We start from the raw sequence: 12,500 nt of genomic DNA, 5'->3' as shown, positions 1-12,500 counted from the left end.
ATTACAATTACAGCATTATCACTGCACAAGCACATTACAGCGTTATCACTGCACGAGCACATTACAATTACAGCGTTATCACTGCACGAGCACATTACAATTACAGCGTTATCACTGCACGAGCACATTACAATTACAGCATTATCACTGCACGAGCACATTACAATTACAGCGTTATCACTGCACGAGCACATTACAATTACAGCGTTATCACTGCACGAGCACATTACAGCGTTATCACTGCACGAGCACATTACAATTACAGCGTTATCACTGCACGAGCACATTACAATTACAGCATTATCACTGCACGAGCACATTACAGCGTTATCACTGCACGAGCACATTACAATTACAGCGTTATCACTGCACGAGCACATTACAATTACAGCGTTATCACTGCACGAGCATATTACAGCGTTATCACTGCACGAGCACATTACAGCGTTATCACTGCACGAGCACATTACAATTACAGCGTTATCACTGCACGAGCACATTACAGCGTTATCACTGCACGAGCCAGAGAAGTGCAAGAGAAGCAGAAGTGCTTATACTGTGTTTTATACTTACACTATAGTATACGTACACTATACTTATACTCCTGCTCTCTCAGTCCTGTGTTTTATACGTACACTATACTTATACTATATTTACACTATACTTATATACTATACTTACACTATATTTATATACTATACTTATACTGTACTTACACTATACTTATACTATACTTATATACTATACTTATACTATACTTATACTCCTGCTCTCTCAGTCCTTTGGTAACTAGTATTTATTGTCTCCTCTGCATAGGAATATTTATTATTACCTAAGGTCTCCGCTGCATTGTAGCTTGATTGCTATCCCTCATTCTGTAAGCGTCTCCTAAATGAATAAATGTGACGTAATGTCTGACCTCTGACCCTGCCACCCTTTGACCCCAGTTCCGTGTGTTCACGGCGCCGTTCCACCGCGTGGAGTTTGCGGACTTCTGGCTGGCGGATCAGCTGAACTCACTGGTGATCCTGCTCATGGACCTGGAGTACCTGGTCTGCTTCTACAGCATGGAGCTGGTCTGGACCAACCCCAGCGGCCTGCTGCCAACCACCCCAGGTCAGTGAGACACACACACACACACACACACACACAAACATTCGCATTTACACACACACACACACACATGCTCACACACACACACACACACACACACACACACACACACACACACACACACACACACACACACACACACTACACACACTACTACATGCTGTGCCATGCTCTAGTGTGACTGTCTCAGATAGACTAGACTACTCAGATTGCAGCTTATTTTGGAAGAGGATTCTGCTGCAAACACCTGGCACCAATCCAACCGGTTCACTCCAGCTCAGAGCCGGACCCTGCCCTGCCCTGCCCTGCCCTGCCCTGCCCTGCCCTGCCCTGCCCTGCCCTGTCCGGCCCTGTCCTGCCCTGTCCTGTGTGGTGCGGCCCGGCCCTGTCCTGCCCGGTGCGGTGTGGTGTGGTGCGGTGCGGTGCGGTGTGGTGCGGTGCGGTGTGGTGCGGTGCGGTGTGGTGCGGTGCAGTGTGGTGCGGTGCGGTGTGGTGTGGTGCGGTGCGGTGTGGTGCGGTGCGGTGCGGTCCAGACCCAGGGCTTGCGTGCCAGTGTGGAGGAGTGGAGTGGAGACAGTGTTAAATGAGCCGGCGCTGCTGAAGCTGACCCAGGAGCAGAGAGGGGCTGGTGGGATCACAGAACTCAAAGGAGGCAGAGATGGAGATTGGCCATTAGTGTGTGTTTGTGTGTGTGTGTGTGTGCGTGTGTGCGTGTGTGTGCGTGTGTGTGTGTGTGTGTGTGTGTGTGTCTGCATGGAGCTAATTGAATGGAAGCGTTTTAGTTTAGTGACCCTCACTCTCATCAGAGGGAACTCAGAGTTAGCGTGAGAGGAAAATGCATCAGATGACTCACACACACACACACACACACACACACACACTTGCACGTACGCACGCACACACACACATGCACACACACACTAGAGATACCAGCAGTTTTGTAATTGCAAAGAATATTGACCTGTTAGTTATGAGTGGGGGCCACTCAAATTGAATTCTAGCCAGACAGTCTGAACTTACTAAATGTGTAAATAAACTCAGTCTGAACGTACTAGGTGTGTAATAAACTCAGGTGGAGGTGCTTTAGTGTTCCGTGCTCACCACTGATTTGGGCCCCAGTGGTGCTTCTGGTTTGAGGAGCTAATGATGCGGAATGGAGTCCACATTCTGATTAGGTGGGGTGCACAACGTCCACATTCTGATTAGGTGGGGTGCACAACGTCCACATTCTGATTAGGTGGGGTGCACAACGTCCACATTCTGATTAGGTGGGGTGCACAACGGGAGCAAAATGGATGTTTCAGGACGGAGCCATCAGCAATGGGGGAAAAAAGCATTGTTCACATCTTCCTCGTTATTTACTCTCTCTCTCTCTCTCTTGTGTGTGTGCCCTCTGGTCTCCTAGGTGACCGCGTGTGTCATAAGTACTCGTACGGCCTGCGCGCCATCATCCAGTGTTTGCCCGCCTGGTGCCGCTTCGTGCAGTGCCTGCGCCGTTACCGTGACACCAAGCGAGCCTTCCCTCACCTGGTCAACGCCGGCAAATACTCCACCACCTTCTTCGTCGTCACGTTTGCAGCTCTCTACAAGACCCACAAAGGTAACGCACACACACACACACACACACACACACACACACACACACACACACACACACACACACACACACACACACACATACACACACTCTACAAGACCCACAAAGGTAACGCACACACACACACACACACACACACACACACACACACACACACACACACACTCACACACACACACACACATACAGACACACACACACACACACACACACACACACACACACACACACACACTCACACACACACACACACACACACACACACACACACACACTCACACATACACACACTCTACAAGACCCACAAAGGTAAGGCACACTTAATGACCTCAGGTGGACAGACACACATGCGCACACGCACACACTCTACAAGACCCACAAAGGTAATGCACACACACACACACACACACACACACACACACACACACACACACACACACACACACACACACACACACACACTCACACATACACACACTCTACAAGACCCACAAAGGTAAGGCACACTTAATGACCTCAGGTGGACAGACACACATGCGCACACGCACACACTCTACAAGACCCACAAAGGTAATGCACACACACACACACACACACACACACACACACACACACACACACACACACACACACACACACTCACACACACACACACACATACAGACACACACACACACACACACACACACACACACACACACACACACACACTCACACACACACACACACACACACACACACACACACACACACTCACACATACACACACTCTACAAGACCCACAAAGGTAAGGCACACTTAATGACCTCAGGTGGACAGACACACATGCGCACACGCACACACTCTACAAGACCCACAAAGGTAATGCACACACACACACACACACACACACACACACACACACACACACACACACACACACACACACACACACACACTCACACATACACACACTCTACAAGACCCACAAAGGTAAGGCACACTTAATGACCTCAGGTGGACAGACACACATGCGCACACGCACACACTCTACAAGACCCACAAAGGTAATGCACACACACACACACACACACACACACACACACACACACACACTCACAAAGGTATGCTTAACTATCTGAGGTAGACAGACACACACACACACACTGGGGTTATATATATATATATATGGGGTTATATATACATGTATATATATACCAGGAGAGGGGGACGGGAATAAACTGTAGAGAAGGGAAGGAGAGAGAGGGAGAGAAAGAGAGGGAGAAGGAGAGAGAGAGGGAGAAGGAGAGAGGGAGAGAGAAGGAGAGAGAGAGAGAGGGAGAAGGAGAGAGAGGGAGAGTGAGAGAGTGAGAAGGAGAGTGAGTGACCTCTCCTCTCCTCCATTAGAGGTCCAGACACATGTGTCTGCCTTCACCGTTAGCTCTGCTGATCTGGCGGATAGTGAGCCGGTGGAGGAGGAAACGTCCCTTTGAACTGCCACCGCCGCCGCCTGGCTCAGCTCCCCGCCTGGCTGCCCACCATATCTGCACTCCCAGTGACCACGGCCGGCAGCCAACATTTCAAAGGAGCCTGCCAAGCTGCCTGTCGGCCTTTATTATTTATATACCTGGACAAGCACACTTATTTATTTATTTTCAGAAATGTCAGCTCTTAATCTTCAAATGGGCCCTTTCTGTCTAAATGTTCCTCCACTTCTTTCAATTATTCATGAAATCATTTTTATCCAGATCAATAAGGTGCTTTAGTGATTCGATTCCCTTCATGTTAACCTGAGTAGTCAAGCTTTTAGTGGCTTTTGGAAATGAGCAAAGACGTTCATACAGAACTCTAGAACTCTATCTGCCAGTTTGTTCTTGCCACACGTGCCCCATGTTCCGGTATGGTAATTCTGTCTCCGTTTTCAATATAGACGTCTTAACATGATCATAGTGTTTTGTCTGTTTTTCTATGGCTCAGCTAACATGAGTTTGTCTTTCAAAATGTTCTAATCGTTCACTTATGCATCCTGTAAACATTTAACATGGTAGTTAAATTGAGTAATTATTAAATAAATGGAGAGAATAAATATCGACTTTGAGCTGTTCTACAAAGCAAGCATGACGCCCACCGTATGCAAGTCTGTCATGTCATTCTCTGCTGATCAGCCCAGAATGAAATGAGTGAGTGCTTCTGTGGGATGGGGTATTTATTAGAATGGATACCTCTGTGGGATGGGGTATTTATTAGAATGGATACCTATGGGATGGGGTATTTATTAAAATGGATACCTATGGGATGGGGTAGGCTACGTCCCATAATGATAGGGTCACTCAGCACAGGGTAGGCTACTACGTAGGGTAGTGGATGGCTTTAGAGGGAGACCTGTTATTATTTGCTATTCATTCAAACTCATTTGTTGTTTTGATGCATTGTAGCCCTACAACAGTTGCATATTAAATTCTTTACTTTAATACAGATATTTCTTGATTCATGTTGAAATGGTTTTGGTTGCATGCCATGCCAGTGAAGGACATATCAATGCATTTGTCATTTCCACAAGCCATCTAGGCTCCGCACTACTGGGCTTTTGTGGTTCGCATCACAGCACAATGAATATGTAGGCAAAAGCCTCCACAGCTGAACACCAATGGATGCCAATTAGCATGTTAGCAAGCTTTTAATAGTCCCATCTGGGCTGTTGGCGGTGTTTGGCAGGTTTGTTGCATTTTAGGTTTGGCAGTGCACTAGACGTAGACCAAAACTCCATTACGCTGGATGCTGGTCTGAAATGTCAACCCCTCTGAGAGATCCCCTGAGGCTCTGACACGAGAGCTCCATTAAATCTGATCAGCTTTACACAGCAGATATCAAAAACGTTTCACACACACACACACAAGACATCAATATATCTCCTACTGAGTTATAGCAGGTCTGGAGAAGGAGTGATATAACATGTAAAAATGTCTGAGTGGAATGTAAAAAAAAATTCTGCACAGAAAGCAAGAACAGGCTGAAGTGTAGATTTTTCCAGTGATGTTGAATCTCTGCGTGAGAAGCCTGGCTAAAGCAGTGGGGATGAAATACTAATGAAGGAGATGAAAGAAGATAAAGACATTGTGGGAGAGACCGGTGAGATGAAAAGTAAAAATAAAGAGAGAGAGAGAGAGAGAGAGAGAGAGGCAGGGGGGGTGGGAGGAGAGGAAAGGGGTAAGAGAGAGAGAGAGAGAGAGAGAGAGAGAGAGAGAGAGAGAGAGAATAAGGCAGGGGGGGTGGGAGGAGAGGAAAGGGGTAAGAGAGAGAGAGAGAGAGAGAGGCAGGGGGGGTGGGAGGAGAGGAAAGGGGTAAGAGAAAGAGAGAGAGAGAGAGAGAGAGAGGCAGTGGGGGTGGGAGGAGAGGAAGAGAGGAAAGAGAGGAAAATGGCTATCCTGCCGGAGTGATGGGTAATTGCTGGCCTGCGGCTAAAACACGCCTGCCGCCCCGTGCTGGGCTGGCCAGGGCTGGAATAGCGATGAGGGGCTCTGGTCTGGCTGGAGATGATTTTATAACTGCTCCCACGCAGGACTTTATAGAGGCGCACACACACACACACACACACACCCTTTATAGAGGCACAGGCACACACACCTTTTATAAAGGGGAAATGAGCTGTACGATTCACTCAGAGATGAAATGCTCAAGCCACACCCCCTACACCATACACCCTATACCATACACCCTACACCATACACCCCATACACCATACACCCTACACCCTACACCATACACCCTACACCCTGCACCATACACCCTACATGCTACCTGCACCCTACACCCTACACCCTATACCCTACACCCTACACCATACACCCTACACCCTACACCCTACACCCCATACACCATACACCCTACACCATACACCCTACACCCTACACCCTACACCATACACCCTACACCCTACACCCTACACCCTATACCCTACACCCTACACCATACACCATACACCCTACACCATACACCCTGCACCCTACACCCTACACCCTACACCCTGCTGCTGATGCTCCTGGGCCTCAGAGGGTGGAGGAACTGAGGGAGGAAACAGAGTTGGTGTCCCCTGAAATGGTTTATGGGAGAGTGACTGTCCAAATGTCTGTCTTTTAGAATAGGGGACAGTTTAGCTGCATTCAGGTGTTGCATACAGTGAGGGGGCAGCCGTGGCCTCCTGGTTAGCAGGCTTGTGCAAAATTCCAGAATTGAATTGAAACTGGCTCTTAAATTCCAATTCAATTCTTAAATTTCATTTGCATTTCAATTGAGGTAGCAAACAGGAAGCAGAATTGCAATTCGAATTGTGCACAACCCTGCTGGTTAGGGCTTCGAGCTTGTAACCGAAGGGTTGCCGGTTCGATCCCCAACCAGTAGGAAAAATGTGGGCGGGGCAAGTGGTTGAGCACTGCTCTCCTATAGGCCCACATCCACAGCTGCAGTGCCCTTGAGCAAGGCCCCTATACCCTCACTGCTCTCCTATAGGCCCACATCCACAGCTGCAGTGCCCTTGAGCAAGGCCCCTATACCCTCACTGCTCTCCTATGCCCACATCCACGGCTGCAGTGCCCTTCACCTCACTGTGTGTTCACTGTGTGCTGTTTGTGTTTCACTAATTCACGGATTGGGATAAATGCAGAGACCAAATTTCCCTCACAGGATCAAAAGAGTATATATACTTACTTATACTTACTTATACATACTTATACATACAGTCATTTGTATTTACATACTCTATTTGCATACCAGAATATAAAATGAGTATAAATGCTTTTGAAGTGCATGAAATGGGTGTTCATGTCTTCAGTGACATACATTGTTTTCCATGTGTAAAGTCTCACTCAGACTACTGTCTGTTGTAGCATTGTAGCAAAAGGATATCAGATGTAGCTGTTCTGTGGGCTGTATGTTGTAGCATATCAAAAGGATATCAGATGTAGCTGTTCTGTGGGCTGTCTGTTGTAGCATAGCAAAAGGATATCAGATGAAGCTGTTCTGTGGGCTGCTTGTATAGTAGTTCAGAACAGCAGTAGGGGGCAGATGGTGGTAGTTATGGAGGGCAGAGGTTAATGTGTGATTAATGTGATATTAATAACATATATGCTATACCTGAGCAGAGAGCAGAGGAGAGAGGAAAGGTGTTGTGAGGACATCTCAGACTGCTCACACACACACACACACACACACACACACACACACACACACACCACACACACACACACACACACACACACACACACACACACACACACACACCACAGTCCTCCATAACTCAGAGTCTGATGCCACAACCTGACAGTCAATTGGATTCTCAGTGAAAAATGACTTCTCTTCTCTTTGTATCTAGTGTGTGTGTGTATGTATGTGTGTGTGTATGTGTGTGTGTGTGTGTGTGTGTGTGTGTGTGTGTGTGTGTGTACATGTGTACCACGGTTCCCTCCATTCTTCTCGCTCAGTGCTCCACATCATCGTCCACATCATCTGAAAGCAGCTCAGCGCTCAGTGCTGCTGGAGGTGGGACGGAATCTGTGCCGTTAGCAGAACCCCAAAGTGGCTTATTTTTCGGCGGCGGTGTTTTTCAACCTTTTTTGTGCCACGGCACACTTTTGACACTTAAAATGTCCTACGGCACACTAACATCCTGTGTGAAGAAAAAATAAACATACCATAGCCTTCAAATAATACACAGATATGGCCTTATTATGGCTTCTACGCAAGACCTGCTCAATAAAACAAGCGCCTAGTAGCGCTACTGATGATTCTGTGAATACTGGATATGGGGCCCCCGTTGTACAATGCCTGCATACCACAAATAGTGCAATCATACAATCAATGAGGGCATGTGGTTATAAATTCTTTGGTGCAACAGTTGCTTTTCTGGACCAGTGAGTGACATTTGGGTAATTTTCTGCGGCACACCTGATGATCTCTCACGGCACACTAGTGTGCCCCGGCACAGTGGTTGAAAAACAATGCTGTAGGGAACTCGCTTATGCCAGATGGGCTGACAGAAGCTGCAGCAACTCAAACAGCAAAACAAGAACAACTTGTGTCACTGGTGTTAAATGAGCAACAAAAGGATTTGTGTCTTGGCTTTTGTAGCTAAAAATAATCTTGATCAGGTTCCATGTTTTAGTATGAGCATGAATTGATTGAGGGCAGCTCAACAACACTTCTTTATGCCTAGAATAAACAATAAAAATAATAAATAAATAAACAAGCACCAATTTGAGTAGACTGCAGAAATCTGTATAAAGTTCAGTTCTAAGCTGAAGCAGACACTGTGTTTTGGTGTTAGCCTAGCGTGAGGGCCTTTGTGTTAGCGTCTGAATGCACTAGCCCCTGAGTGTGTGTTAGCTTCTGAGTGCGCTAGGCGCTAGCCCCTGAGTGTGTGTTAGCTTCTGAGTGCGCTAGCCCCTGAGTGTGTGTTAGCTTCTGAGTGCGCTAGCCCCTGAGTGTGTGTTAGCTTCTGAGTGCGCTAGCCCCTGAGTGTGTGTATGTTAAGGGTGCTGTCACTGTGTGAAGACATTCTCTGGTGATGCCTGTCATGACCTTGCCATGGTGGAAGCTCTGTGTGGTTAGTCGGAAGGTATCGACCGGATATCGGATTCCTGATTCCGCTGTCGCTGGCTGCCATGTTCAATGGAGGACTGGGGCAGCATGGGGCAGCATGGGGCAGCATGGGGCAGGAGAGGAGACTGGGCAGCATGGGGCAGCATGGGGCAGCATGGGGCAGGAGAGGAGAGGAGACTGGGCAACATGGGGCAGGAGAGGAGACTGGGCAGCATGGGGCAGGACAGGAGACTGGGCAGCATGGGGCAGGAGAGGAGAGGAGACTGGGCAGCATGGGGCAGCATGGGGCAGCATGGGGCAGGAGAGGAGATGGGGCAGCATGGGGCAGGAGAGGAGAGGAGACTGGGCAGCATGGGGCAGGATGGGGCAGCATGGGGCAGCATGGGGCAGGACAGGAGAGGAGACTGGGCAGCATGGGGCAGGATGGGGCAGGAGAGGAGAGGAGACTGGGCAGCATGGGGCAGGATGGGGCAGCATGGGGCAGGACAGGAGACTGGGCAGCATGGGGCAGGATGGGGCAGCATGGGGCAGGACAGGAGACTGGGCAGCATGGGGCAGGAGAGGAGAGGAGACTGGGCAGCATGGGGCAGCATGGGGCAGGACAGGAGACTGGGTAGCATGGGGCAGGAGAGGAGAGGAGACTGGGCAGCATGGGGCAGCATGGGGCAGGAGAGGAGAGGAGACTGGGCAGCATGGGGCAGGAGAGGAGAGGAGACTGGGCAGCATGGGGCAGGAGAGGAGAGGAGACTGGGCAGCATGGGGCAGGAGAGGAGAGGAGACTGGGCAGCATGGGGCAGGAGAGGAGATGGGGCAGCATGGGGCAGGAGAGGAGACTGGGCAGCATGGGGCAGCATGGGGCAGCATGGGGCAGCATGGGGCAGGACAGGAGAGGAGACTGGGCAGCATGGGGGCAGCATGGGGGCAGCATGGGGCAGGAGAGGAGAGGAGATGGGGCAGCATGGGGCAGGACAGGAGACTGGGCAGCATGGGGCAGCATGGGGCAGCATGGGGCAGGACAGGAGAGGAGACTGGGCAGCCTATGGAGTCGTGCAGGGCCCTAGAGAAGGGAACAGTAACTCATGGCCATGTATGTGTTTGGCGGTGACTGACACATACTGCATTTGACTAGCAGCATTGTGGGTACAAGTTATCAAGAACTATGCTGAATCTATAGGAAAGAAATGTGTTTGGAAAGAAATATATGAAATGATGACTCTGAAACAGCTCTTTTGCTGAAACAGACATTTGTAGACATTCTAGTCATTTGAAATCTAATCTATATTTAAAAAAATAATGTTTTCTCCACTTGATCCATTTACAGACATTTGGTAAAGTTTTCACATTTACAAACTAAAAAGAGGTTTGGGTCGGTCTGACCAGTGGTGAAAAGGTTTGAGAATTCTGCATGATGTCTGGAGTCACGATATGCGATAGTGTGTGTGTGTGTGTGTGTGTGTGTGTGTGTGTGTGTGTGTGTGTGTGTGTGTGTGTGTGTGTGTGACAAGATATGCCTTGTCAGAGCCTAATGGGATAATGGTGTGACATAATCAGAGGGCTTATGGATATTAGTCTATATGATGAGATGTAATGAGCCAGGCCATTGTGTGTGTTCATTGGTGTATGAAGTGCTCTTAGATATCTCAAGGAAATCCTTTGATAACAGGGCCCCCTCTGCTGGAAGAAAGAGGAATGACAGCAGTGTTTTTTCAACTGCGGTCTATTTTCAGCTTTGTCTTCTTCCCTGTTTTCCTTGATAGTGCATCTGCCTCCACTTTAGCATTCTACATACAGTAATTAGCATTTCCTCAAAATGACCAGATTAGGATGTTTAATGGAAAGCCTCCTTTGTATTGGGAATTGTACACATGTTATTCCCTCTTGTCCATCTTTTGACGTCTTTGTGTGTTTTAATCCTTCCAGAGCAGACCCATGATGACGCCGACGTCTTCTTCTACCTGCTCATCGTCTTCTCCACGGTCAGCTCCCTCTACACGCTGATCTGGGACCTGAAGATGGACTGGGGCCTGTTCGACCGCCACGCCGGCGAGAACACCTTCCTCCGGGAGGAGATCGTCTACCCACACAAGGTGAGAGACGCGCTGCTTTACGAGACACGGCTCAGATCGTCTACCCACACAAGGTGAGAGACGCGCTGCTTTACGAGACACGGCTCAGATCGTCTACCCACACAAGGTGAGAGACGCGCTGCTTTACGAGACACGGCTCAGATGTGCACACAGTGAGACTGGGAGAGGGACCGGCTAGAAGATCATACACTTGAAAAGCTTGACGACAACCTCAGTGATGATTCATTGCTAATTACCTGGAATTATGACAGGCCTTCAATAGACAGGTTAATCTAAAGAGGTGTTTTGTGCTAGTTATTTTTTATTTAAATATTGTTGACCTTGTTTTGAGATTCACAGCAGGTTAAAGGCTCAGCGCCTGATTCACAGCAGGTTAAAGGCTCAGCGCCTGTTTTAATGTGCCCTGTGTTCCTATAGGCCTACTACTACTGTGCCATCATAGAGGACGTGATCCTGCGCTTCGCCTGGACGCTGCAGCTGTCTCTGTCCACCATGACGCCCCACCACTCCATCTCCGACATCCTGGCCACCCTGCTGGCCCCTCTGGAGGTCTTCAGGTGAGAAACACACACACACACACACACACACACACACACACACACACAAGAAAAACACTCACAGACCCACACACACTAGGGCTGTCACTTTTGTGAAAAAATCCTGTTCGATTTTTGAGACATAAGTGTTCATTGAATCGATTGTAAAATCGATTTTTCATGTCTAAAGACGTTTCCATTTTCAACGCCAAATATAGGCCAATCCACAAAAAAGTAACAGGCATTAGGACGAACGTAAAGAGGGTGCTTGTAGACCCAAGCCAGCAATATTTCTGATGATTTATTGGCGTGAAGTTTGGTGCAAAACGACAAACAGGAATGCTACATTCTGGAAAAACAATAAGCCGAGTATACTGCCATTACATCAGTGACAAACATTACTGCTGGCTTCAACGTATCTGTGTTTACGATTAGAAATATCAATCAAATTTCGCCTATGTAGAACTCGATTGCACAGTTTGCATAGCCTACCGCTTTGTTCTTCTCCATAGTTTGATATACCAAAACTCCGAAGTACTTCCACATCGAACTCAAGTTATTAGGGCCTATCACAAGTCTCTCTCATGTCGCACA

At 48.3% G+C, this 12,500-nt stretch overlaps 1 protein-coding gene across 2 annotated transcripts in view; it reads left to right on the top strand.

Annotated features, from left to right (window-relative positions):
* xpr1a (xenotropic and polytropic retrovirus receptor 1a) overlaps positions 1–12,500 on the top strand; it is a 106,402-nt gene that overhangs the window by 89,402 nt on the left and 4,500 nt on the right. For both annotated transcript variants that reach the window (XM_042111539.1, XM_042111538.1), the window contains 4 exons: positions 948–1,116; positions 2,519–2,713; positions 11,204–11,370; positions 11,788–11,927. In XM_042111539.1, the coding sequence (XP_041967473.1) occupies positions 948–1,116; positions 2,519–2,713; positions 11,204–11,370; positions 11,788–11,927 (671 nt within the window). The remainder of the gene's footprint in view (positions 1–947; positions 1,117–2,518; positions 2,714–11,203; positions 11,371–11,787; positions 11,928–12,500) is intronic.

The sequence above is a fragment of the Alosa sapidissima genome, chromosome 12, assembly GCF_018492685.1.
Source record: "Alosa sapidissima isolate fAloSap1 chromosome 12, fAloSap1.pri, whole genome shotgun sequence".
Classification (NCBI taxonomy): domain Eukaryota; kingdom Metazoa; phylum Chordata; class Actinopteri; order Clupeiformes; family Clupeidae; genus Alosa; species Alosa sapidissima.
This window is presented reverse-complemented; position numbering and strand designations above follow the sequence as displayed.